Source organism: Carassius auratus, chromosome 15 (assembly GCF_003368295.1).
Source record: "Carassius auratus strain Wakin chromosome 15, ASM336829v1, whole genome shotgun sequence".
NCBI classification, from domain to species: domain Eukaryota; kingdom Metazoa; phylum Chordata; class Actinopteri; order Cypriniformes; family Cyprinidae; genus Carassius; species Carassius auratus.
The window spans coordinates 23,816,354-23,843,326 of NC_039257.1; the positions used below are offsets into that span (position 1 = coordinate 23,816,354).

General features: G+C 36.9%; 3 protein-coding genes across 4 annotated transcripts in view; 2 read left to right on the forward strand and 1 right to left on the reverse strand.

Annotated features, from left to right (window-relative positions):
• LOC113115415 (tyrosine-protein kinase receptor UFO-like) overlaps positions 1 to 26,973 on the forward strand; it is a 1,029,470-nt gene that overhangs the window by 202,551 nt on the left and 799,946 nt on the right. The window lies entirely within an intron of this gene.
• Positions 1 to 26,973, reverse strand: part of schip1 (schwannomin interacting protein 1) — a 216,892-nt gene that overhangs the window by 126,368 nt on the left and 63,551 nt on the right. The gene's annotated exons all lie outside the window — the stretch shown is intronic.
• On the forward strand, positions 23,231 to 24,305 carry LOC113115438 (zinc finger BED domain-containing protein 6-like). Its single transcript, XM_026283011.1, has 2 exons — positions 23,231 to 23,788; positions 23,891 to 24,305. Exons 1-2 carry the CDS (start codon positions 23,245 to 23,247, stop codon positions 24,169 to 24,171), a joined length of 825 nt encoding a protein of 274 aa, XP_026138796.1. The 5' UTR covers positions 23,231 to 23,244; the 3' UTR covers positions 24,172 to 24,305.

The window sequence follows — 26,973 nt, forward strand, 5'->3', positions numbered from 1 at the left end:
CCTGCAGAGGTGAAAATGTTAAACGCCTCAGAAAATCAAATGATTGCAATGACTGCCAAATGCCACTTAATGGAATATATATATATATATATATATATATATATATATATATATATATATATATATATATATATATATATATATATATATTCCATTAACATAACAGATACTGTACTGATGCCGAGTTCTCAATGCACGATTTTCCAACTCCTCTGATTGCTGTTGTTTTCACACTGCGTGACTATCTGGGGTAGCACTCAGTTGCTACTGTGTTCACATTATGCAATGGATCGGCGACAGGGTGTTTCACACCGCATGACTTATCAATAGGAAGAACTGCTGACAGCTCCGTCTGGTCTGTAAACTATGTGTCAGAACCAAACACATGGGAGAAATGATAAGGAAATAACATACGAACCTGTGTCAGACCGGAGTTCTTGCGCGAGGGAACAGGGATTGGGTGTTCTGCTAAGAGAGTTGGAGGTAAATAATTATTTTTCAGTAGCTCATCGCTGATGTAGTTTTAAGTCACAGCGTGATTGTGGATCGCAGATATTTAGCATGCCAAGTATTTTGCGGGTGTCAGCGTTGTGTCTGCAATTCCCTCAGATCGCGTCTTTGACAAGTCACACTGTGTGATTGTCACTTGCGTGAACGAGCACTGATTTGCCTCCAATTTTGGCTATTTGTCTGCGCTTTATTAAGAAACGAGAAACTGAAATGAGCAAGAAAATAAAATCAAAACTGACTCCATGTGACAGCCTACAGCTCAGATATTATTCTGCCTCCTGGTATAATGAAGTAATTTCACTAATCAGTTAAGAGCACAAATGTGAACACAGTTTGACACAATCTGCCATACTTTACTGAGCCTAGAGCATCATTCAGACCTGATGGCCTCAGTGAATGTGCTCTAGACTTCATCTCACACACTGGTAAACTACTGCTGTATACAAACATCTATTTTATATAAAATTCTGTTTACCGCCTGACAGTAATGGCACACCATTAATTGCAGAAGGCAAATAGTGCTGAGTTCTGTGAATAAGGCACGATCTGTAATGAGCCTAAAATTAATGAGACGTGTTGTGTTGAAAAAAAAAATGCCTGTGACATTATTAATGCTAATGGCACAGCTCTATTTCAGAGTATTAGCCTGCTAGCATAATTAAACAAGATTTCAGATGGTTAGTGAATAAAATGCATGATTTTTCTCAAGTCTTTCTATGTCATCCTGTATCAATTACAGGAGAAGATATTGATAAGAATCAAGATCTTCAGGTGAAAATAACAAGCTTAAATCAGCTGAATATCTGCTCTCGTTCAGTGAGGTGGTTGGTTGCTCAGTGGTGTCATTAGTTTTCAGCTTCTGTCTCTGTGTCAGCATGAATGGCCACTAACGGTGCCAAACTCAACCTCAAATCCCCCACAACACACTGCAGGGATGCCATCACTCCACTACACTGTGCCAAGTTTTGAGTTCTCGTCTCATACCTGCGAACAGGAACTGATTCCAGGCCGTGTTTCTTGTGCTTTCATATCAGTCTCTCTGTCTAGATTTCATGGTAGCAGTGAAAGAAGGACAGTACAGAGGCTCTGTTCCAAACCCTAGTGAGCTGCCTAACTAGACAGCATCTGAACACGTCATCCCTGCATGAAGCTCCTCCACAGACCAACATTAGGGCCAAAACACAAATGTACAGTACACTAACTAAATAAATGTATTTATTCATGCAAACTGATCAAAAGTGACAGTACAAACGTATTATGTTACAGTATAATTATATTTGAAATAAATGCTGTTCTTTTGAATGTTCTATTAGTCTGTGAATCAAAAAAAAAATAAAATGCATGATGGTTTCCACAAAATATTGTGCAGCCCAACTGTGTTCAACATTGATAATAATCAGAAATGTTTCTTGAGCAGTAAATGATCATATTATTCTGATTTCTGAAGATCATGTGACACTGAAGACTGGAGGAATGATGCTGAAAATACAGCGGAGCATCACAGAAATAAATTACACTTTAACACAGATTCACACAGAAAACAGCTATTTTAAACTGTAATAATATTTCACAATATTACTGTTTGTAGTGTATCTTTATAAAAATAAAAAAGCAAATAAACTAATTTTAATTATGAAAGTCAAAACATCTGTAAATTATCATAAAACCTACTGTTTCCAAGTCCCTTAAGCCGAAGTAAAAATATAATAATAATAAGTTTTATAAAGGCCAAATATTTTCAAACCAACCATTTTGCCTTCATGCTTAATCAAAAATAACATGTAAAGTAATAAAATATATATTGAAGACTGTTTCACCTGTTATGTTACCAACCATTTGTGCATATTTTGTATGAGTATGAACCCAGCTAACAGAATTTAGTTATAAGAATGTTCTCTAAACGTTGGTTCTTCTCTTCTACAGAAGTTCTTATTGAGAATTAACAAAGATTTAGATTTTGATGTCTTACTGAAAATGTTTCGTTTGACATCGCCATTATGGAGTTTTAGTTGGGCTCTTCACCCTCAACTTTTGTTAAGTTGCTTCTTTTACAGCATTTTTTTTTTTTTTATAAAACCTGTCTGCATTGATAAAGCAGCTCAAGGTGTCTGTTTTAATGATAGACAAATGACTGCATTAAAGAGATTTAAATAACTCAGTGTGAAAAGAAACAACTTGTAATGCTGATGTTGAATGCTAATGTCTGTGAGTGTATAAATACTGTCATTGTTAACATATTTTGCATCATTAATACACTCACAGACATCAACATTAGGCATATGAAACACAACAATGGTGGCATACTTCATGCGAGCACACAAAAAAACATTCAATGTATTCCAGATTTTTATTTTTTTTTTGATTGTCACAATTGTTGAGGTTTGTATAATGAGTACTAATGTCTACATGTGATTTTTAAAAAGTTTTAGACAATCTTAAAGAAATCATTAAAGTGTGTTAAAAAATTTTCTTTTTTTCACATTTGAGTTTACTTCATTGTCATATAACATTTCAGTTCCAAAAGCAACATAGTTGTAGTTGTTGAAACTACTTTACAGCAGTCATTTGTCTGTCAATAAAATAGACATGTTGTTTTCTGAAAACAGCTGAAATTCCTGCAAAAGAAGTACCTTAGTATAAGTTACGTTTCAAGAGCTGAACTAAAATAAACACTGATCTGCATGATGGTGACTTGAAATGACATTTTCAACAAGGGGTCAACATCTAAACCTGTTAATTCTCAATAAGAACTTATGTAGACATCTAACAGAAATAAAGTCAATCTAAGTAGTAATAACCGAAGCTGGTAATGCTGTTTGCGGAGTTGTTTAATCAGATCTTGAAAGATTTAAATAATTGTATCTTCAGTTCATAAAAGGCTGATTCTGGAGAAAGTTGTAGTTTGTGTTCTTATTTCTTTCTTTCAGTGATTGTTCACAGCAGGTGTTTGAATGATTGAATGTTTCTGGAACATCATACTAACCTTAAAATAACATTCTATTAACATTAGGGGAACTGGATGTTTTTATGTTTTTGGAATGTTACAAATCAATGTTCCTAGAATGTTGAATTTTACATCATGTGTGTGTGTTAATAGAGTTGCATTACATTTCAGACAATGAAGTGGATTGTAGGTTTAGAAAAGAGTGAGATACAGATGTCGCAATGAGTGTGAAGAGTGTGATAATGAGCCTGTGTGTTTACAAAGGTGGTGTTCCTCGTTCACACAAACAACCAAAGAACCAGGAAATAAAACACTTTGCTTTGCATAATTTAGTGTGCAAGCGGACAACAAATCTATATTAATTTTGGGTTTTGCAAATCCAAGCAGACTGCATTGATTAGAGAGGAAACTATACAGGTGATTTGTGTGTGTGTGTGTGTGTGTGTGTGTAGAGCTCACTGTAGGTGTGATATTGACCCTTTCTAAAGCAGAACAGACTCTGAAGGTGAGTGAGGGAGAGATGAAGACAGCTGTGTGTGTGTTTGTGTGTGTGTGTGTGTGTGTGTGTGTCTGAGAGAGATCCTCTGGCTACTAGCCAGCTACACATAGAGAAAAACAGAGAGAGATAGGAGGGTCAAAGCAATGAAGAACAACAGCAGTACAAACTGGATTTTATATTCTGATTTCCATTCAGTGTTGATGTTCTGAAGAAAATACAAATGCAATACAAATATATATAAATTCTTATATTTATATCATATGATAGAGTTTAGTTGGAACGTGAAATGCTGAGAACTGCGAAAATGAAGTCTCAAAATCCAAATGAACCAAACAAGAATGAGTCGAATTAGATGTCAATTAATGCGTGCCACCCGATCCACATATGCATGGATTCCTTTTTGCATGAGCAATTTATGATATATTAATGCAGAACAGAAAATTTTTATTCGCAAACATGTCTGTATGTGTACAAATCGATGCACAATAATTTAATCCCAAATAAAATTGAAAGGCATTTGTTTGTGGTTCGTAAGATACATGTATAAAATTGATGTAGTACATTGATATTTTTGTGTGCATCTGTTAATCATTTTGAGTCTAATTTCATCCCATACAAATGTGACATTGATTTTTTTTTGTACAGTTTAGTAAACAATGCGTTAATATTTTGTTACAATTTAAACACAATTTTGTCTGTTTTACTTCAGTTTCACAAATTAAAATAATTCCAATCAAACCCACAAAAGAACTGTTGAGCGTCTCTAATCAACACACAACAGTGATTCATTATTGCATGAATACATGGTTTTGAATGAATCAAATCAATGATTCACTAACTCATAAAGGCAGTCACTTGCTTTATTTCTGAATGAATTAGCTGTTTGAACAAATCATTTGAGTGAATGACTTAATGATTCACTAATTAAGACAGTGACTTACTGCCACCTAATAGAGCTTTAAGTTGCATTTGGAAATAGGTACAGTAGTTCATAAAAAATAAAAAAAAAAATAATAATAATAATATTTCAGTATTCATCAATCAATATTATTGCCACATTTAAGCATTAAAATTTTATGTGTATTTTGTACTATGCTGAAGCAAAATATTAATTTCTAAAGCTTATTTTTGTAATGTCTATTTAAGGATTTTCTCATTTAACAAGAAAAATAGCTCTAATTAGATTTTCTCAGGCCATATAAATGTGTGATTAATTAGATTAATTAATCTACGTATCATCTAATTAATTAGATTTTAAAAAAAGAATTGCTTGACAGCCCTATGTAATATAACTCTGTGTACACACTGTCACTTGAGTAATGAATTACTCCCCTTGTATATTAATGACAAACAGTGCAGAGTCAACAATTTCTTTCACTGAAAAATGAAGACATGTTTTGTTAACCGATGTAGTCTCTAAAGTGTTCATGTTGGACTGCTTAACTGAGCAACATACTGTAAAGTCAAATCATGTTTAACATCTCAGTGATGTTGAATTACATGAAATCTTGTTTTCCTACACAGTACTTAAGAGAATAACAGAATGGAATCAGATTAATGTCAGGTTTGTGAAGGGCTGCAGCACCTCTGTTTGTGTGCTTCGTACACCAGCAGCTGGCTTTACTAATTTAATAAATGCTCTTAACGCATGACGACAGATGCTCAAACATCCCTAACCTTAATTATCCCTGCCGAAATTTAAACAGCTCAGGATAAATCAATATTATCCAGCATAAGGCATGGCATGGCAAAGCATGCAGAGTAGTTTTGTTTAGAGTAGTACAGTAGCTGTAATTCTGCTGCTCCATCACCGCCACCTGCTGCTAGTGAGTGGTTTTACAGAGACTTACATTCACAGTTAGCATGAGTGCAGTGTCTGACATTTTAAACAATTAAGATAATGTATCTATAATTATTTATGGAGCAGATACTCATTTCTTAAGTTATCTTAAGTATCTTTTTTCATCAATGTTATTGTTTAAGTGTTTATGCAAACATAAAATCATTTTATTTGTTTGTTCATTTTAAATATAAAAATTGGTGAAACTATTTATGTGTCAGTACTTTTTGAACATTTCTATGCAAGTAAAATAATGACAAATTTCTTTGAGACAAAAAAGCCTGTTGAAATACACTAACTGAAAAAACTTATGATTTGGATTAACAGTGCTTGGATTTTTATGCCTTGTATTTTCAGGGCTTGCATTTTTCGGGGCTGAAATTTAACATAGTTGTTTATTTAAGCTGTCAATATTTCAATTCACAACATTTCACACACATTTTCATAACTAAAAATTCAATAATTCATATTCATCTCCAAGATTTCACTTCCGAAATATTCAATCTGTTTAAAATACAATGTATAATATTCAACAGGCAATATTCGGTCCATTTTCACTTCACAGATTAGCTTTTTTGTTTCAAAGACATTTGTCATTATTTTATTTTACTTCCATACATTTCCAGCACATTTTAACAATACCGTCATACTGAAACTGTGATAACTTTGGTCACTGTAATCGTGCTAAAAAAAAATGTATATCTTTACATCATTACATTACAATTCTACTTTTGATTTATTCATACAAATGTTGTCAAATTATGTGATTTTCTGCATTATACAGTGAATTCCATTTTCAGGACTGGATTCTACATTTCCTGCATCACTGAAATCATAACGGCCACACATACGCACAAAACAAGAGTCCCTTATATACATCATGAGTGTCCAAACTAGTGTTGTTTTTGGCGGCGTGTTTTAATTTTAGTTTTAGTTCTAGTCTTTGTGTAAAATCTGGTATTTTAGTTATTATTAGTTTTAGTCACGTTCATACTCTTTTTTTTAGTCTAGTCAAGTTTCAGTCAACTAAAAGTCTGAACATTTTCGTCTTATTTTAGTCAGAATTATCCATGACTATTTTTGTCTAGTTTTAGTCTATGAAAACTGATGACATTTAGTCTAGTTTTAATCAATGAAATTTTAGTCTCTTTTTAGTGATGCAATTCTATTTAAACCAGTCAATATAGTATAAGTACCTAGTAGTATAGACAAAACCAAAATCTACTTTTGGCTAAACCCATTTCAAACAAGGTTATCTTATTATATTATTGTTACCTTATAGACTCAAGAACACATCCATTCCAGACACAGAAGACTCTCTGATTTGAATTTACAACATTTATGTTACCAACCAAACATATTAGAAGTACACACATCGATCCCTTTCTGTGTCAGACCTAACTTTGTTTGATGTCGTCTTCTAAATAATGAGTGAGTGAGGCTTGAGGAAGTGACATCAACTGCGTCTGCACAGTGTGACCTGATGTGGCCCTTGAAGTGAGACAAAGGAAACAGAAATACTGAAAAATAATAATAATAACACGACTAAATGACACACAACAATGTTATAACATTTTGCTTTGTTTTGTTTTGGTCAACAAAATGAAGAGACATTTTAGAATGTAGTCTCATTTTTATTCATAAACAATATTCCATTATACATTTAATTATAGTCATCGTCACATGACCAGCATTTATGTTATGTCTCGTCTCGTTTCCATCACGTGTTAAAGGTTAGTTGACAAGAGGGCTGGATGTACTGGAGGGCTGATGTCCTGCAGAGTTTAGCTCCAACTTGCCACATCACACCTGCCTCAGAGTTTCTATTATGCCTAGTAAGAGCTTGATTGGCTGCTTCGGGTGTGTTTAGTTAGGGTAGGAGCTAAACTCTACAGGAAAGTGGCCTGCTTCGGTTCACTCGGACAGTATTTAAGCGTTTAGAAGACACACAGCAGAGATCCTGCATTCAGCCAATGTTATTCACTGAACCTGATGAGGCCACAGCCAGACACGCTTACAGTCCAGTAACTCTAAAACAACATCACAGTGAAGCAGCGGAGCCACAAACCATTAAAACATAGAGTCAGACTCTAACAGCTGTCCTGAGAGATCTGAACCTGAGACATTGCAGTGACCTGATGGGATTCAGTGTGTGTGTGTATGTGTATGTGTGATTGTGTGTAAAGTACCTGAGTGCTACAAGTATCTGTCTTAGGCCCATAGCTATTTTCAATATACATGTTGCCCCTTGGTGACATTATTAGGAAATACAGTATTAGTTAACATTGTTATGCTGATGATACTCAACTATACATTTCAACAAGACCAGATTAAACTTAATCTGTGTTAATAAACTGTGGACGACCAACAATTTTCTCTTATTAAATTTGGATAAGACAGATATATTACATATTGGACCAAAAAACAGTATCTAAGACAGAAAGATTAAGTATAACAGATTAAGTGTAATTACTTTAAAACTGGAGAGGACTTCAAATAGTAGATGCATTTACATGGACCCTGATAATCCGTTTGTAATTGGACCAATAGAACCAGTCCGAATGTAAAAAAATTTAAAAGTCTCAGGTAAGCACACCAGTGGAAATGAACTGGCTAAGTCCGATTGAATTTATAATTGTTGGTTTCAATCTTTTCTGTTCAACAGGACATGCAAACACTTGATCAGACTGAGAACTAAAACTGGAAAGTTCTACATTTGTGCAATGACTTAATAAGAGTGAAATGACAAATGATACAAAGAGTAAGCTGTTGTTGCTGAATCGTGAGGGTCATAAATGACTGTTGTGTCATTCTAAAGTTCGTTTCCACTCGTGGTCTGTGAAGTGGAACTGAAAAATGATGATGTCCCTCCAGTGCTTGCTTCAGGCCATTTTGTACTACTTGATAAATAAAAGCTACTTAAGTAACTTAAAGTGAGAGACTTTTATGACTTTCTTAACACTTTTGAAAAGCACACTGTAATAATATTAAAGAAGAAATACATTAAAATACTTTGCAAGGCATTGCATTTGAAGAATATTCTGTTGTGCTTAAAAAAAGTCCACTTATTTTGATGTATTGACTAACATTACATTTACATTTAATCATTTAGCAGACGCTTTTATCCAAAGTGACTTACAAATGAGAACAATAGAAGCAGTCAGGTCAACAAGAGAACAACAGTATACAAGTGCCATGACAATTCAAAGTTAGTCTAGTATAGAACGCATAGCCAGGTATTTATTTATTTATTTTTTTTTTATTAAATGAAAAAGACAAGAAAAGGAAAAGTGCTAGTGTTAGTTGGATAAGTGCAGGGGAAAAAGATGAGTCTTTAGATGTTTCTTGAAAATGAGTAAATGAGCTGTACGAATTGAGATTGGGAGGTCATTCCACCAGCTGGGCACAGTCCAGGAAAAGGTCCGTGAGAGTGATTTTGACCTTCTTTGGGATGGCACCACAAGGCGTCGTTCACTTGCAGAGCACAAACTTCTGGAGGGCACATAGGATTTAACCAGTGAGTTTAGGTAAGTTGGTGCCGTGCCAGTGGTCGTCTTGTAGGCAAGCATCAGTACCTTGAATTTGATGCGAGCGGCTACTGGTAGCCAGTGTAACCTGATGAGGAGAGGAGTAACATGAGCATTTTAACATACATGTTTAACTTGATTACATATTTGTCAGGATAGTAACGAGAGGCAGAGGTAAGTGAATCCAACCACAGTGTTTATTTACAGAATAAAAAGTATGGGGTAAGTAATCTTAAGTAATTAATTGGTGCAAATCACTCCATGTGAGTCTGAAAACAGGTGAGTAAGTCCTTAGCAGATATGTCAATGCCACACAGTCACAGTTCGTTAATACTCTTCTCTTTCGCTTTCAGGTGCAGAAATTATCAAGTAAGCTTGGATGAAACACGGGAGGCTTGGGAGATCGTTGGAACTCAGGTAACAGGTGAACATTTAGGAATCCTAGGGGCAGTAGAACAAGGACACAATCCAGGAGAGATCCAGGAGAGTTCTGAAGAGGCCAATACCATGGTGGAGCCGACAGTGGGGAGCTTTGACTGAAGGACTGGTCAACATTTCGAGGCCGATCCACAGAGCCGGAACTAGGGTACATGGAGGAACCAGTGGAGCGGAGAGATCGATGGACCAGGTCGACATCGCAGGCCTGGAAGCCCAAGGTGAAGCAGCTGGTTTGTGTGCCTGAGGCGGAGCCGGGGATTCGGCTGACCAGGGCGACGATGGAGCAAGCGAGGACAACAGGGAATACTGGAGGAAGGGAGGAGCCAGATGAAGCCGTAGATGCGGAGGGTCGAGACGAAGCCGGAGACCCAGAAGTCCGTGGCAGAAGCTGAGCGACGACCGATAGGCCGACAGGCCGATAGGTGAAATGGGTCTGGTGGGCCGAAGTGCATCAGAGGACTCCATGCAATCCGGAGCTGGAGGAAGGGAAGCCTGAGGCGAGACTGATGAGCCTCAGGAGCTGGCGGCAGAGGCAGAGCCGAAGAGCTGGATGGCACAAGTAGGACCGACGAATTTAGGGGACTGGCTAAAACCAGTTGAGGAGATGTGACCAGGAAATCTAATAGTTCAGGAGCCTCTTCTGGGCCTAACAGGAGATCGGGAGCCTCTTCTGGACTTAACAGGAGAGATATCGGAGGAAGATCTACGGACGGGACCGGAGCCTCTTGACAGATTTGTATTATTTTGGTCATCTACATGATCCCCAAATACTTCTTTAAAATGGCTAATGAAATTCTGCACTGCCTAGGTGACCTCAGTCTCTTGGAACCACAGCACTTCATTCCATCTTAACGCGGCTTCGGATAACTGCAGAATGATGAACGAGATCTTGGATCTTTGCATGGGATATTGGTGGGCGTGTTGTTCAAGGGCGAGTGAACATTGCGATAAGAACTCGTTGCAATCCTCCGCCCATCCAGAGAAGAGCGATGGTCATGAGACGATGTGTTTACGTGTTTACAGCGTGGGAGTGGTGTTTGTGAAAGCAATGTCTTCGGGCTGCATTGGATTCATAGCAGTATGCATCAAGCCTTCTGTCAGAAAAGTAACGAGAGGCAGAGGTAAGTGAATCCAACCAGAGTGATAGTTTACAGAATAACAAGTACGGTGTAAGTAATCAGTGGTTTCAGGTGCGGGTTTGGTGCAGAGCTGAGTAAGCAGCAGTAACGTTAGTGCGTTGTCGTTGAAACTCATGGATAAGATGGATAAGACAAAAAAGCTCTTGGGGGCTAAAAATAGAACAAGAAAGAGGGAAAAGGAGATGGCATGTCAAGGGATGCGACAGCAGCTAAATAAGTGATTGGTTAAAGGCAACATGTTTGGAGAATATGTAAAACTGGAATATGAGCTGTCATTTATTCCATCATCACCCGGGTACTGATAGTTGATATCTCTGTTTAAACTAAACTAATTTAAGCTTTGTCAGTCTAAACATTTAAGAGGCAGAGGACGCGAGCTTGCGCGCGCAGTGAGAAGATTTGTGCATGCGCTCATCCGAAGCACGCAAACAAAAAAAACATTCTCCAAACATAGCCTCAGAATGCGCGCAAATATAAGCTCTCTCTGAAGTATTTTATTTAAACGGCCAAATTCAGACAAAAATTATGTCAAAATGCCCGTCTTGGTAAGTATCTTATAGCAGACATAGCCAGCTGAACGTAGGCCACTGTATCAGTGCATTCTCTTAAAGTGACAGTCTTTATATTAATCGAACAGCAACAACAAAGAAATCACTCACTGCTCTTGATTAAAATGCTTTTGTAACATATTGTTCAGTTTCTCCTAATGTTGGCTCGAAAGGCTATAATGGTCAAATGGGTTGGTAGTGATCCCCCCTCTACTCAGATGTAGAAACTGGGGCTGTGGTGAGTGCTTTTTAGTGTTTTGATGAGATCACTGATGATGAACAGGTGTGGGTGATTAGAGCCTGACTGGTCCCTGACAATATTTAACTGTAGTGTGATATTTGATATTACATTGAAAGTTCATATGTGACCCTGGAGCACAAAGCAGTCCTAAGCAGCACAGGTATATTTGTAGCAATAACCAACAATACATTGTATGGGTCAAAATTATGGATTTTTATTTTATAGCAAAAATCGTTAAGATATTAAGATCATGTTCCATGAAGATATTTTGTAAATTTCCTACCTTAAATAAATCAAAGCTTTATTTTTTTATTAGTAATATGTATTGCTAAGGACTTCATTTGGACAACTTTAAAGATGATTTTCTTAACATTTACAATTTTTTTGTACCCTCATATTCCAGATTTTCAAATAGTTGTATTTCGGCCAAATATTGACCTCCTAACAAACCATACATCAATTGAAAGGTTATTTATTCAGTGATGTATGATGTATAAATCTTTTAAATATTTTCCAATTGAAAAAATAAATAAATAAAATATAATTGACGCTTACGACTGTTTTGGTCCAGGGTCACATATATTTTTATTGCATTAAATTGTCTAATTACAAGTATATTTGAATACATGACAAACAAGCATTCAGTAGAAATTACATTAAAATACATTTTTGTTTATCATAAATGACCGTCAGCACATTTAGAAATACCATACTTAAAAAAAAAAAAAAAAAAAAAATACAACGTAATTATTTGTGAAATTACATATAAAGTTTAAAACAATTCAGTTCGATTTGGTGAACTGGTTGAAGAAGATCCGGTTACATCGAGTGATTCGTTCGCAAACCGGATATCACAAACTGCTTTGTTTTGACCTCTCTGTACCTGGCAAATCTTATTGAGAAATATGCACCAAAACGCTCCTTGAGGTCAGCTGACCAGCTGGTTTTAACGACTCCAAGAACAAAGCGGAGAAGTGGAGATCGAGCTTTTGTAGTGATAGCTCCTAAACTCTGGAATGACCTACCCCTTTCTATCATATTGGAATGTACATTTACTGTTTTTAAACATAAGCTTAAAGAAGACCTCCTAGCTCTAGCATTAAATAGGGTATAGTAGTTGCTTTTGTAGGTTATCAAACTGTCGAAAAGTCGAGACGAAGCCGGAGACCCAGAAGTCCGTGGCAGAAGCTGAGCGACGACCGATAGGCCGACAGGCCGATAGGTGAAATGGGTCTGGTGGGCCGAAGTGCATCAGAGGACTCCATGCAATCCGGAGCTGGAGGAAGGGAAGCCTGAGGCTAGACTGATGAGCCTCAGGAGCTGGCGGCAGAGGCAGAGCCGAAGAGCTGGATGGCACAAGTAGGACCGACGAATTTAGGGGACTGGCTAAAACCAGTTGAGGAGATGTGACCAGGAAATCTAATAGTTCAGGAGCCTCTTCTGGGCCTAACAGGAGATCGGGAGCCTCTTCTGGACTTAACAGGAGAGATATCGGAGGAAGATCTACGGACGGGACCGGAGCCTCTTGACAGATTTGTATTATTTTGGTCATCTACATGATCCCCAAATACTTCTTTAAAATGGCTAATGAAATTCTGCACTGCCTAGGTGACCTCAGTCTCTTGGAACCACAGCACTTCATTCCATCTTAACGCGGCTTCGGATAACTGCAGAATGATGAACGAGATCTTGGATCTTTGCATGGGATATTGGTGGGCGTGTTGTTCAAGGGCGAGTGAACATTGCGATAAGAACTCGTTGCAATCCTCCGCCCATCCAGAGAAGAGCTGACCAGCTGGTTTTAACGACTCCAAGAACAAAGCGGAGAAGTGGAGATCGAGCTTTTGTAGTGATAGCTCCTAAACTCTGGAATGACCTACCCCTTTCTATCATATTGGAATGTACATTTACTGTTTTTAAACATAAGCTTAAAGAAGACCTCCTAGCTCTAGCATTAAATAGGGTATAGTAGTTGCTTTTGTAGGTTATCAAACTGAGGGGTTTAATTCATTATTTATATGTGGTGTAAATGATATATGTTTTTATGATTGCTTATGTGTTTGTACAGCACTTTGTTCAATGACAAGTTGTGTAAAAGTGCTTAATAAATAAATAAGGAAAGGAGAGGAAAGAGAAGACAATGCTGAATAAAGTCGTAGTTTTTGCTATTTTTGGACCAAAATATATTTTCGATGCTTCAACAAATTCTAACTGACCCTCTGATGTCACATGGACTACTTTGAAGATGTTTTTATTACCTTTCTGAATATGGACAGTATACCGTACATAGATTTTCAATGAAGGGAATGAGAGCTCTCTAAAATATCTTAAAGGGATACTCCACCGTGTTTCCATATTAAACTATGTTTTTCCCTTACCTAAGACGAGTTGATACATACCTCTCTCGTCTCAGTGCATGAGACGAGAGAGGTATGTATCAACTCGTCTTAGTTAAGGGAAAAACATAGTTTAATATGGAAACACGGTGGAGTATCCCTTTAAACTGTGTTCCGAAGATGAACAGAGGTCTTACGTCTTACGGAACAACATGAGGATGAGTTATTAAAGAGCCACACAGATGGGAAATCAAAAATTACCTGTATTACAGTGTATGATGTAGCTGTCCATCAGTGTAAACAATGTGCAAAGTAATTAAACCAAAAAGTACACGATTTATAAAGTTATTGGCTTCTAAAGTTAGGAGTCGACTCTGAATCGAGGAAACGAGTCGTTATAGATTTCAAATCTTTTGCCCATCTCTATGTACGTCACTAGGAACACTTTGCATAATAATCTCCGCCTACTGTCTTGGGAGAAACTGACCTCTGACCTGCCCCCCACCCACACACACACAGACGCTCTGGTTGGTGTGAGAGCATCATGTCGAGGAGACAGTGTGTTTTTAATTGTAAAGGCAAGTTTGTTTTATTTTCACTCCCAAAGAATGAAGATCAGAAGAAACAATGGCTAAAATAAATTTTTACCACAATACCAGAGCAATACAACAAATCCCTTTTGTTGTGTTCACAACATTTCACTGATGACTGCTTTTCTAATCTCTGTGAGTACAAGGTGGGATTTTCAAAGCGTTTGGACATAAAAGAGGGTTCACTACCAACTTTATTTAGACCAACGAGCATCTCCGAATCACAACGCGAAGTATGATTATGAAGTTATGTGTTTGTTTTCTCCCGAGAGTCTTATCAGTATGTGTGCTGTCTGCAGCCTGTCTGCGCTGATCTTCATTTACAAACACGTCATTAAAATGAAGTGTAACTCCGTGAATACTCAACGAAGAGACATGAGAGAGATATCTATAGAAAGCTTGACATGTCTACTTTAAAACTAAACAAGTGCTGTCGAAAACAGATATTCTGTGATAAAGTAATCCATATGTAAACAACGCGATGTCTGTTTTTCATGTCTCCCTTCGCTATATCTAATGTGACCACGCCCCTGACTGTTCAAGTTTTTTATTTTACTGTTTGCTTCTCGATGAGAGAAATAAGACATATTTCACCCCAAACAGATGCTAACGCATTGTTCACCGTGAAGTTGTGTGCGGAACAACCAATCAAAACTGACTATGTCAGTTGACCAATCAGAACACAGTATGCTACCGAAAGGTGGGGTTTAAGGAAACTGAATCTTTTGAACAGCTTCGCGCGAACCGTTTGGGGATCTCTGAGAATTTAGGTAATTTTAAAATGATATTTTGACAAAATGACAATGTTTTTTAACCTTGGATGGATTTAAACCTAATGTACAGGACTTATAAACAGTGATAGGAAGCTTAGAATTTTCATCTTACTGGCTCTTTAATGACATAATTTTCATTTTTGGGTAAACTAACCCTTTAAACCCTGTGGCTCTTGACAATACACTGATGAGAAAAGACACAAAATTATGGGTCTGTGCAAGGAACTAAACAGTATTTACTCTCCTGAGTGTGTTCTCAGCAGGAGGTGCGTGAGGCGTCTTCTTCTTCTTCTTGCTTAATGGCTGATTGCAGACTTATAAGAGCATTACCACAACCTATCTCTCAAATGGACCATTGAAACTCTATGTACAATCTCAATTAGGAGTGTCAATAGTCCATTTGAGAGATAGGTGGTGGTAATGCTTATCAGAACTACCGGCCAGAGCACGTGTTTTTATTTTTATTTTATTTTCCTAAAGTAGCTTATACTACTGTTTCAGCTATTCAAATAGTTCAGTTAAAGTTAGTTATAAAAAACTAAACAAAGTATATCACTTTGCTTAGTTAATTTAGAAAAATGTTTGGAGAATTTTTGGTTTGTTAAATACGTTTTTGTTTTTTTTAAAGTAACCACCAAGCGGCCAGTGGCAGACGGTGAGCCTATGTTTGATCGATTTAGCATTCTCAGATCATCAGGACTTGCCTAAAATAAAATCTATACATATAAAACAGCACATAACAACATTTAAAGATTTAACATAGATAAATGTGCGTTATCTCCAATAGTTTGGGCGGAGACACTTTGCAGGACATGGAGGTGCCAGCGTGATCACTTGCATTTTTTTCAGTGGATATTCCATCATTTTTGCTCATAAAGGTAAGAACAATCATGCAAAGGGTCTACTTTTATTTGTGTGCACTAACAATATCAACAAAATGTTGTGCTTTTAAAAAAATAAAGAAAAAAAACATGATGCGCTTTCTGCCGTCTCGTTTTTAACAGGAGTACAAAAATGAACAAACTCAGTGAATAGATGCCTCACAGACATGATAAATATATCTACAGAACGCATTAAATGACTACTTAATGAAATAAGACAAATTGAAAACAAAAACACTTTTATTATAATCATAATTCATAAATATGCACTTCTCTCTAAAGCCACGTCTGAGGAGATGGTGAGTCAGGGTCAGCAATTCATGCAATACTGACTCAGAAATCACTAGTTTATTAGTAAATAATTAAAATATCTCCTTACTATTTCTTTCTATCACATTTATGGTAATTACTTTTGCCGATGCTTTGCAGCAAGCTTAAGCCTATTGTGTGCATTTGAACGCAGAACTGTTCAGCTGCGCTGATGGCACGCACCATACTGCTGTTACTGGTGGGAAAATAAACACAGTTGAGCCCCTCTTGACAGTAGCGGTAGCACGGTTTCATGTTGTTTCCACAAGCGCTGCAATTTTCTCTTTCCATCACTAATTGATGGATGTCTAAAATATAAAAATAAGGAGAAGCATAAAACAGGCCTGAGGCAAGTCGGTTCCAGTCGGGGTGGGGCTGAAATGCAGGGCTCTAAAACAAAGTCACCTACATCTTGGATGACCTGGGGGTAAGCAGATAAACATCACATTTTCATTTTTGGGTGAACTATCCCTTTAAGCTCTTTATGGCATTATCAGCATTATGTTAAACAAAGCAAATGTCAACAAATAATACAGATAAAAGGCAGCAAAGATCTGATCTTTTTATCCTGATCTCTGCACACAGAGTCAAGCCATGTTGACTGATGATGATGATGATGATGATGATAAAGATGTGTGTGTGTGAAATCAACTGTAATGCACTAACAGTGTGATTGGTCAGGCATGTCATTGTTTGTCTTCATTAATGAGAGAGTGGTTATTTTCTCACTTATTCCTCATGAGGCATTGCACACACTTTAATAATTATTTTTCAGATGATGTATTTGTTGTTTTAAATAATGTCTGCATATATGATGTACGACATAGAGGCCTGTTTTTTATTTGGTTCATAAAAGCATCCCTAAAACACGCCCTGTTATCTGTTCCATTACCATTTATCATTATGTTTAATTTTTAACTGAACAAGTTTCTCCTGAGTTCATTTGCACATTCATATTCTTTGTAAGAATATCCTAAGCAAAAATGTAGGACAGTCCCCACCCAGCAGGCACAGTATATCAATGTGACGTCAGGAAGACGTTGGACTCCAACTAATCCAACGTCAGTCAGACGTCATATTTTGGTTGAAAATGAAAGTTGGGTTGACGTCTAAACCCAACTTTGTGTGTTTAATGTGTTTAATTTCCATAACATATAACAGTTAAACACCATTACAGTGATTAGTGTTTCCATTAGTTGGGCTCTTAACACTTATTATATCTTTTGTCTTCGTTGTGACAGTTGTGTGTCAAGCACATTTGCAGCATCAAAGAAAGCTAACGTGAAATGAGATCAGGTGATGACTGTTATCTGTTAATGGTTTTATAATCATAAAATAACCTGATTCACTGATGTTTTTACATTTATATTACAAACACTGTGTTTCTGTCACATGAAATCCCATGGTATTATAACAATCAGTTAAAATCTTTTAAACATGAGCTCAAAAAAACTTAACCTACACTGACACGCACAGACATCAATAATCAGTATATGAATCTCAACAATGGTGACATGCTTCATGCAGCAATGCATGCTAGGAGCCATGAGTTTTATACTATGGTGGCTCCCAGCATGCATTGCTGCATGAAGCATGTCACCATTGTTGAGATTCATATACTGATTATTGATGTCTATGTGTCTCAAAAGATTTTTCTCTCAAAATGCATTTAAAAAAAATCTGATTGTCTGATCTGAAGGAAGAAAGTATTGTTTTGTGAGTATTGTTCATTAACAATTGGGTCAATGACAAGAAAAATAATCCTCAATCATTTTTCTTCATGATTATGAAAACTATAAAACTTTATATTTGTTCATGGCCCATTTTATAACAAATTATGTGTTTTGGTAAACACTATTACAAGAACCACAAACTTACTAAGCCAAGAGTCAAACTACCCAACTAAAGCAAACACTGATCACAATAATGGTGATCAAACATTTTCAAATAAAACTTCAACATCTAAATCTCTGTTAATTCTCAAAAATAACTTCTGTAGACATCTGACAGAAATAAAGTCAAACTGGTTAGTAATAAGTGAAGCTGGTAATATGTGTACTGCCATGCATTTCAGCGTTTTTTATGATTTTTTGTGGGGGTGTTTATTCCAGCCAAAATTCAGCATCTGGCCAACGTTGGAGCTTGACGTCAAACAGTCGTTGGATTTAGACGTCAACCTGATTTTCATTTTCAACCAAAATCCAACGTCTAACCGACGTTGGAGTCTAAATCCTGTGCCTGCTGGGCAGATTCACTGTATTTAGTCATTCACATCATTTCAAACATATCTGCTCTTATAAAAATGATTGACGCTTAGTATACAGTTTGGTTTGGTGGTATGATTCTGCTCTGGACAAAACCTCACTGGCCATCCATACAGACTGTCATGAGCGAACATGGAGAACAGCAAACCCCACACCCCATAGGGTAACAGGACAGAACTAAGCAGCTATCATTAATGTACTTAATGATATTTAAGTGTAACACATCGTTCAAGATAAAGTGAGTCTGATTCAACAAAGAATATCAGAAAGCCAAGTCCTGACTCTGGCGAACGGTGGAGTTGGGGATGGGGAGGGTAAATATGCTAAATGGTAAAAAGCTGCTGAATAATATTGAATAGTGCTTATTATAGGAATGCTGTGTGTGATAGGCGTCATATTCCTTTAGGTTCATGTGTGACTTACAAATGAGAACAATAGATGCAGTCAGGTCAACAAGAGAACAACAACAGTATACAAGTGCCATGAGTCTCAGTTAGTCTAGTACAGAACACATAGCCAGGTGTTGTTTTTTTTTTGTGTGTGTGTGTTTTTTTTTTTTTTTTATAAATGAAAAGACAAGAAAAGAAGGAAAAGTGTTAGTATTAGTTGGTAAAATGCTGGCGAAAAAGATGAGTCTTTAGATGTTTCTTGAAAATGAGTAAAGCTGTACGAATTGAGATTGGGAGGTCATTCCACCAGCTGGGCACAGTCCAGGAAAAGGTCAGTGAGAGTGATTTTGAACTACTTTGGGATGGCACCACAAGGCGTCGTTCACTTGCAGAGCGCAAACTTCTGGAGGGCACATAAGATTTAACCAGTGAGTTTAGGTAAGTTGGTGCCATGCCAGTGGTCGTCTTGTAGGCAAGCATCAGTACCTTGAATTTGATGCCAGCAGCTACTGGTAGCCAGTGTAACCTGATGAGGAGAGGAGTAATGTGAGCTTTTTTTTGGCTCATTTAAGACAACCCTAGCATTTTGGATCAATTGCAGAGGCTTGACAGTACATGCAGGATGAGTCAGGAGAGCATTACAATAGTCCAGTCTGGAGAGAACAAGCGCTTGGACAAGAAGTTGGGTGGCTTGCTCTGACAGAAGAGAAGTGGTCCAAGTACTGAGCCTTGAGGAACCCCAGTAGCAATGAAACATCACCCCTCCAAGACACACTGAAGGATCTGTCAGAGAGGTAGGACTTAACCCACAGGAGTGCGGTTCCAGAGATGCCTTTCTGAGGGTGGACAGGAGAATATGGTGATTAATAGTGTCAAAAGCAGCAGACAGGTCCAGTAAGATGAGTCACTGTTAAAAATCGCTGTAAAAAAACGGCCAAATTTCGACAGTAACATACTGTTTTTCATTAAAACAGTGCATTCTGGGTAATATTCATCATTTTCGAGAAGGCGGCCTGCTGCTATATATCGTAAATTAACAACGTTCAAAGTCAACACTGCGGCTGTGTTTCAAATCACACCCTACACCCTCATTCACTATTGCCTACATGAGTTTACTAATATAGTCCACCTGATAGAGAGAATGAAAACTAATGAGTGAATTCAGACACTGATGAACAGCTTTTGTTAACGAGCAGAATCACTGAAGAAAAAAAAAAACAAGACAAACACATGAACTACAACTGACTTCAGCCACAGCATTAGATGAAATCAACTGAAGATTTAAACAATTAACAAACAGCTTTACCAACTTCACTCATTACTAACCAGACTGACTTTATTTCTATCAGATCAGAGATCAGAGATCAGAGATCAAAATATCTTATTGAGAATTACAGAGATTAGATGATAATGTTACTGTTTCGTTTGACGTCACCATTGTGGAGATCAGTGTTTGCTTTAGTTGGGCTTCTGACCCTTGACTTTTGTACTTCACATTTTGTTTCATTGCTGTATTTGTATCTTTATGGTACATCTGTTACAGCAATAATGAGAGTCAAGTAATTATGGCTGTTTCTGTCAGGCATAATCTGCTAGACTGACTTGAAGAGTTGCTGTAGTACTCAGATATTAATTTGGTGTTGAAATTACACAATTATTTGTTTCTTCAATTTTATAAGATTTGAACAGTAATGTGACAATCTGAACATATGGATTTAATGACAGTTTGAGTTTTAAATATTTTGGGCAGCAGTGTCTGCAACACTCAAAGAGAGACATTAACAATCAGCATATGAATCTCAACAATGGTGACAATCAAAAGGTTCATGATGCAATGCATGCTGGGTACCAGCGCAGGTTAAACTCATCAATGACTCCCAGCATGCATTGTGGCATGAATAAATTATGCCCCTGAATTGTTCACTTATTTTCTTGAATTCTTATGTGCTTATAATTTTGCTTTTGTCTTAAGCATTAGTAGCATGTTTTGTGAAGTTCAGAACTTATCTGTTTATTTATTTTGTGGATTGTCACCATTGTTGTGATTCATACGCTGCTTATTGATGTTTATGTCTAAATTTTTGCAAAGGTTTTTTTTTTTATGAGTTCAATTTTCTTAACAGTCTTTCATAACTTAAACCTCAGCAGTGTTTCTTATTTTGCTGAAGTATCAATATTCAATAAGAGAAGGGACACCGGATTTAATCAGAAATAATAATGCTTGTTCTTGTCAATCTATAAACAACAATACCAGATTTCTTTCTTCTTTTGACTTTTTTTTGCTATAACTAGGGATGGCTGACGCGAAACTAACGTTTCGACACAGTGTCGAGATCCCGAAGCGTAGATGTTTCGAAACACTGCTCCGAACTGTGATTCAAAACACCCATGTCACGTGACTATGGCTAAACGAAGCTTCTGCGCGTTTCATAAGTGTCTCGACCGACAGGTGGCACGCTTGCCGAGTCTGCGTTTGATTGACAGGGGCGGGAACAAACCACACAATCGCACATCTGTCTCAACTGCCACAAAGTTTAAAAGAGGAGTTAATGCACCTTCACCTCGTGGGTTTTTGTGAGAGGAGAAAGATTTTGAGATAGCGTTTACGATTTATTGACATTTATAGTGCGATTTAGTTAGTTATATTTAGGTTACATTTAAGTTAAATATATTTACTGATAAACTAAAGACAGTGACAGATAGTTAGGATAGATATAGGATAGACATTTATATAGGCTAAGTTAGATATTGACAGATAGCACAGTAGTTAGATATATAGAATTTAGATAGATTCATATATATATATAGATAGATAGATTCATAGATATATATATTTATATATAGATTCATATATTAATATATATATATAGAGAGAGAGAGAGAGAGAGAGAGATTCATATTTATATATATACTTTCATAAATATATAGAGTCATAGATAGATAGATAGATAGATATAGACATTAATAGAATAGATAGAAATGGAGGCTCCACAGAAGAGATGCCGTAAATCTGTGGTGTGGGAGCATTTCCATTTGGAAACCCCAAATAAAGTGAGATGTATGTATTGTGATAGGCAGCTAGCCTACTTCAACAATACATCATCCATGATGCGCCATTTGAGGAGCACTCATCCTGCCATTTTGCAGTGTGCAGAGGATGGTAACATTCCCCCTGTACCTAGGCCTGCTACTGACACTGCTGGGCCATCTAAACAAGGTATACATTGTTTGATATAATATGTACTTCATGTAACACTGTTTAGAAAGTCCATAGTTTTAAATAGACTTAGGCTTGTGTCCACCAGGCTTACAACGTAACGTCAATCTTTTCCAAAACTCCCAATCATGTTGAAAACAGCTTCACTCTGAATATGTAAATGTAACATCTCACAAACTTAGTCACTGTATTACATAGATATTTTTATAGGCTTGAAGACAACATTTTGGTTTTCCTAATTGTTGTAATTTTATATTGTATTTGATCTGTCTTTGCACACTGAGCATAAACTTTTCCAAACTTGAAAAAGCTTTTATTGTTTTTGAAATTTAGTTTTGTGAAAGTACTTTTAATCTTTTATCTTTATTTTCTTTTAAAAGGCAGACAGAGGGAATTGGATGAGGCTCTTGTAGACATGGTGGTAAAGGATTTGCAGCCCTTCACTATCGTGGAGGATGAGGGTTTCATGGCTTTTGTGAACAAACTTGATCCAAGCTATGTCCTCCCATCCCGGAAGGCACTTAAAACGATGGTAACCGAAAGGTACAACATTTCTAAGGAGAAGACAATGGAGGACCTAAAAAAGGCAGATTTTGTTAGCCTTACAGCTGACATGTGGTCCTCCATTAATATGGACGGATACCTTGGTGTTACTTGCCACTACATAACACCAGAGGCAAAGCTGGCAACTGTTGTACTGGGTGTAAGGAGGTTTTACCAAACACACACAGCCCAGCATCTCATGGAGGCTAAAGCTTTGCTAATGGCCGAGTGGGGAATAACCACCAAAGTTTAGTGTATGGTGACTGATAATGCATCCAACATGATCTTAAGTGCCCAGCTACTGAACCTTCGGCATGTCCCATGTTTTGCCCACAATTTAAATTTAATTGTAAAAAAGGCCCTAGATCAAACCCCACTCATCAATGAAATACGACAGAAAGCCAGAAAGATAGTGGGGTTATTTAGATCCAGCTGCAAAGCAAAGGACAAGCTTGTGGAGATGCAGGGCTTGATGGGCAGACCAGCTCTGAAACTGATGCAGGAGGTGGACACAAGATGGAACAGCACTTACGACATGTTGCAGCGCTTGTATGAGCAACGAGAGCCAGTGGGTGCAGCGCTATCAAATTTAAACAGTGATACTGCTCCGCTGACAAGTTTTGAGTATAACATTATACAAGAATCATTGTCACTACTGCAGCCTTTCAAACTCGCAACGACAGAGTTGTCAGAGGAACAGAGAGTGTCTGCTTCAAAGCTCATACCACTTTACAGGATGTTGCAGCACAAACTATCGCAGAAAAAAGGCCAATCAGCACAGGAATCAACTGCACAATTAGGTAGGCCACAATGACCATACTACTGTATGTAATGTATTGGCCACAACTGTCATATTATTTTTTATCAATATAACCAATATGGTTTGCTTGTGTTTTGAACAGGCACACACCTGCAAGAAGGTCTGCACTCAAGATGTGGTGGGTACGAGTCATTCAGAGCCTTGGCTCTGGCTACACTGCTGGACCCAAGGTTCAAAAATGTGGGTTTTGGAAATCCTGCCAAAACCCAGGAGGCTGAAAAGCAGATCACACTGGAGTGTGCTTCGCTGATGCGTTCAAACACAGCAACTCCTGGTAAGCAGTTTCACTCTTCATCTGACATTATGGAGTTATGTCATCTGAATAATTATGTGACTTATACTTCATATATGCTGTCAGTTTAGACTTAGTAACTAATTGTTGTTTTTACTTTCATTCAGAGCCACAGTCAACATCAGGCCCATCATCATCATCATCAACAACAACATCAACAACAGAAACCCAGGACAGTTTATGGGAACTTTTTGATAGTCGTATCCATGAAACCCAGGCGATACACAGTGCCACAGCAGATGCCACAGTAGAAGTTAAAAAGTACCTAAAAGATGCATTTTTGCCAAGAACCCATGATCCACTAAGTTACTGGAAAGAGAGAGCTGTGATTTTTCCTCATTTGTATGTCCTTGCTAAAAAATATCTATGCATGCCAGCAACAAGTGTCCCTTGTGAGAGGATTTTTTCTAAGGCTGGAGAAATTATCAGTAAAAAAAGAAGTAGGCTAAGCCCTTCCACAGCAGAGCAATTAATATTTTTGAATAAAAATCGTAAAAAAAAAAAAAAAAACAAATTAGACCATTGTGGATTTATTTGTTTTATTCATTTTTCATGACCAAAATAACCTAGTTATTATTATGATATAGGATTATATAGGATATTATTATAGGATTTTAAAATATCACCACATTAACGAAAACAAAATATTTTTAAATGGCTTGTTGTCAAAGTTGTTTCAGATAACATGGGCAATTGGCCACTAGGTGTCACCGTGGAGACGGGTGTCGGTAAAGTTTCGAAGCCTCGAAACAAATACGGCACTTTGCTTCAACTGTTTCAGTGTTTCATGAAGCCTCGCTCTGCCCACCACTAGCTATAACAAGTTCTAAAGATACATTGTTACAACATGCAAAAAAAAAAAAAAAAAAACCTTAGATGCTGAAAAGTCACGTTCAAGAGCCCAACTAAAGTAAACACTGATCTCCATTATGGTAGTGAAAAAAAAAGTTTTTACTTAACTTAAAAACCTATTTAACTCGCAATAAGATCTTCTGTAGACATCTGACAGAAATAAAGTCAGTCTGGTTAGTAATGTGAATCTGGTGAAACTGTTTTAGGAGTTGTTTAATCAGATCTTGAGAGATTTGATGAATTTAAGGCTGTGGCTGAAGTCATTTGTAGTTCTTGTGTTTCTCTTTCCTTTAGTGATTCTGTTTGTTAATAGCAGGTGTTCATCACTAACGCTCAATCATCAGTTAATCACAAAATTATCTCATTAACTTCACTGATTCAGTGTTACTCAAACACTCTGTAGTGTGTACACATTATAAGTGTTCACTTAAAACTGAGGATTTTGTTGTGGGGTTTAAAGGGTTAAAGATTTAAGATGAAGAAAAAACAGCATGTAACATAATTTAACAGTAATAATCTGTAATTAATTTACAGGAAACAAACTGTAGAAAAACAGTTATTTACTGGCACCCCTGCTGCCACCCCTGCTGCCAGTAAATAACTGTTTTTCTACAGTTTGTTGCCGTAAAATAATGGTTGCCAGCAAAAAAGTGTTTTTCTACAGTTTATTGCCGTTAAGTAAAGGAAAACCAGTAATATACTGTAAAATGTAAATGTCAGATTTACCAAATGAAAAAAAAAGTTTATTAAACTAAAATATGTGTGAACATCCATTCAAAAAAATGTATGCAAAGTCATACACGGATAATGAGAGTAAATACTGAACTCAACTGTATTAATGTTTGTTTGCACAAGAGAGATATGTTTGTTTAATGCAGTTTTGTTGTTCACCATTGTGCTGGAGAGTAGAGTCCGTGCTTCAGTCAATGATGAGCCATAAATTCTGATCTGTTTCTGTTTTATATAAAGACAGTAAATTTGGATTCTACTGATACAGTGGTGATCTCTGTGTTAAGTATTTCAGCACATACATGTGAGATGCAGTGATTTGAGTAAAAGTCATGCATTTAGTTACTTAACTATTACACATTAAGTGTTTGCAGTTTTATGTTAAGAAATATTCCTTCTCAGTGGACTAAAATCAAATAAGTTCATAGTACTAACATCGTAGGAATGCTAGCTTTTAAACTCGAACTGTTTGAAGCAGTGGGAGTGGAGTTAATTTCCATGGTACAATTTATGGTAAAATACTGTAAACAATTAAGAGTGGTAAATTAATGGTTGAGAGCTGTAAATTAACAGTACTTTACTGGTACCCCTGCTGCCAGTAAATTACTGTTATTTAACGGCACAATATTTTACAGTGATAGTTTTCAAGAAGCGCTGGATATACACTGTTAAAAATCGCTGTAAAAAACGGCCAAATTTCGACAGTAAAATACTGTTTTTCATTAAAACAGTGCATTCTGGGTAATATTCATCGTTTTCGAGAAGTAGCCTGCTGCTATATATCGTAAATTAACAACGTTCAAAGTCGACACTCAGCGGCTGTGTTTCAAATCACACCCTACACCCTCATTCACTATTCCCTACATGAGTTTACTAATATAGTCCACCTGACAGAGAGAATGAACACTAATGAGTGAATTCAGACACTGATCAACAGCTGCTGTTAATGAGTAGAATCACTGAAGAAAAAAAAAAAACATAACAAGACAAACACATGAAATACAACTGACTTCAGCCACAGCCTTAGATGAAATCAACTGAAGATTTAAATGATCAACAAACAGCTTCACCAACTTCACACATTACTAACCAGACTGACTTTATTTCTGCCAATCAGAGAACAGAGATCAAAAGATCTTATTGAGAATTAAAGAGATTTAGATGATAATGTTACTGTTTTGTTTAGCGTCACCATTGTGGAGATCAGTGTTTGCTTTAGTTGGGCTCCTGACCATTGACTTTTGCACTTTAAATTTTGTTTTATTGCTGTATTTGTATCTTTATGATGCATC

What these genes read in the sequence shown, in the direction of transcription:
- LOC113115438 (XM_026283011.1), top strand. Translation starts at nt 23,245, where the DNA reads ATGGTGACTGATAATGCATCCAACATGATCTTAAGTGCCCAGCTACTG. An exon ending in GGAATCAACTGCACAATTAG is followed by an intron (nt 23,789 to 23,890) that starts GTAGGCCACAAT and finishes TGTTTTGAACAG; the next exon opens with GCACACACCTGCAAGAAGGT.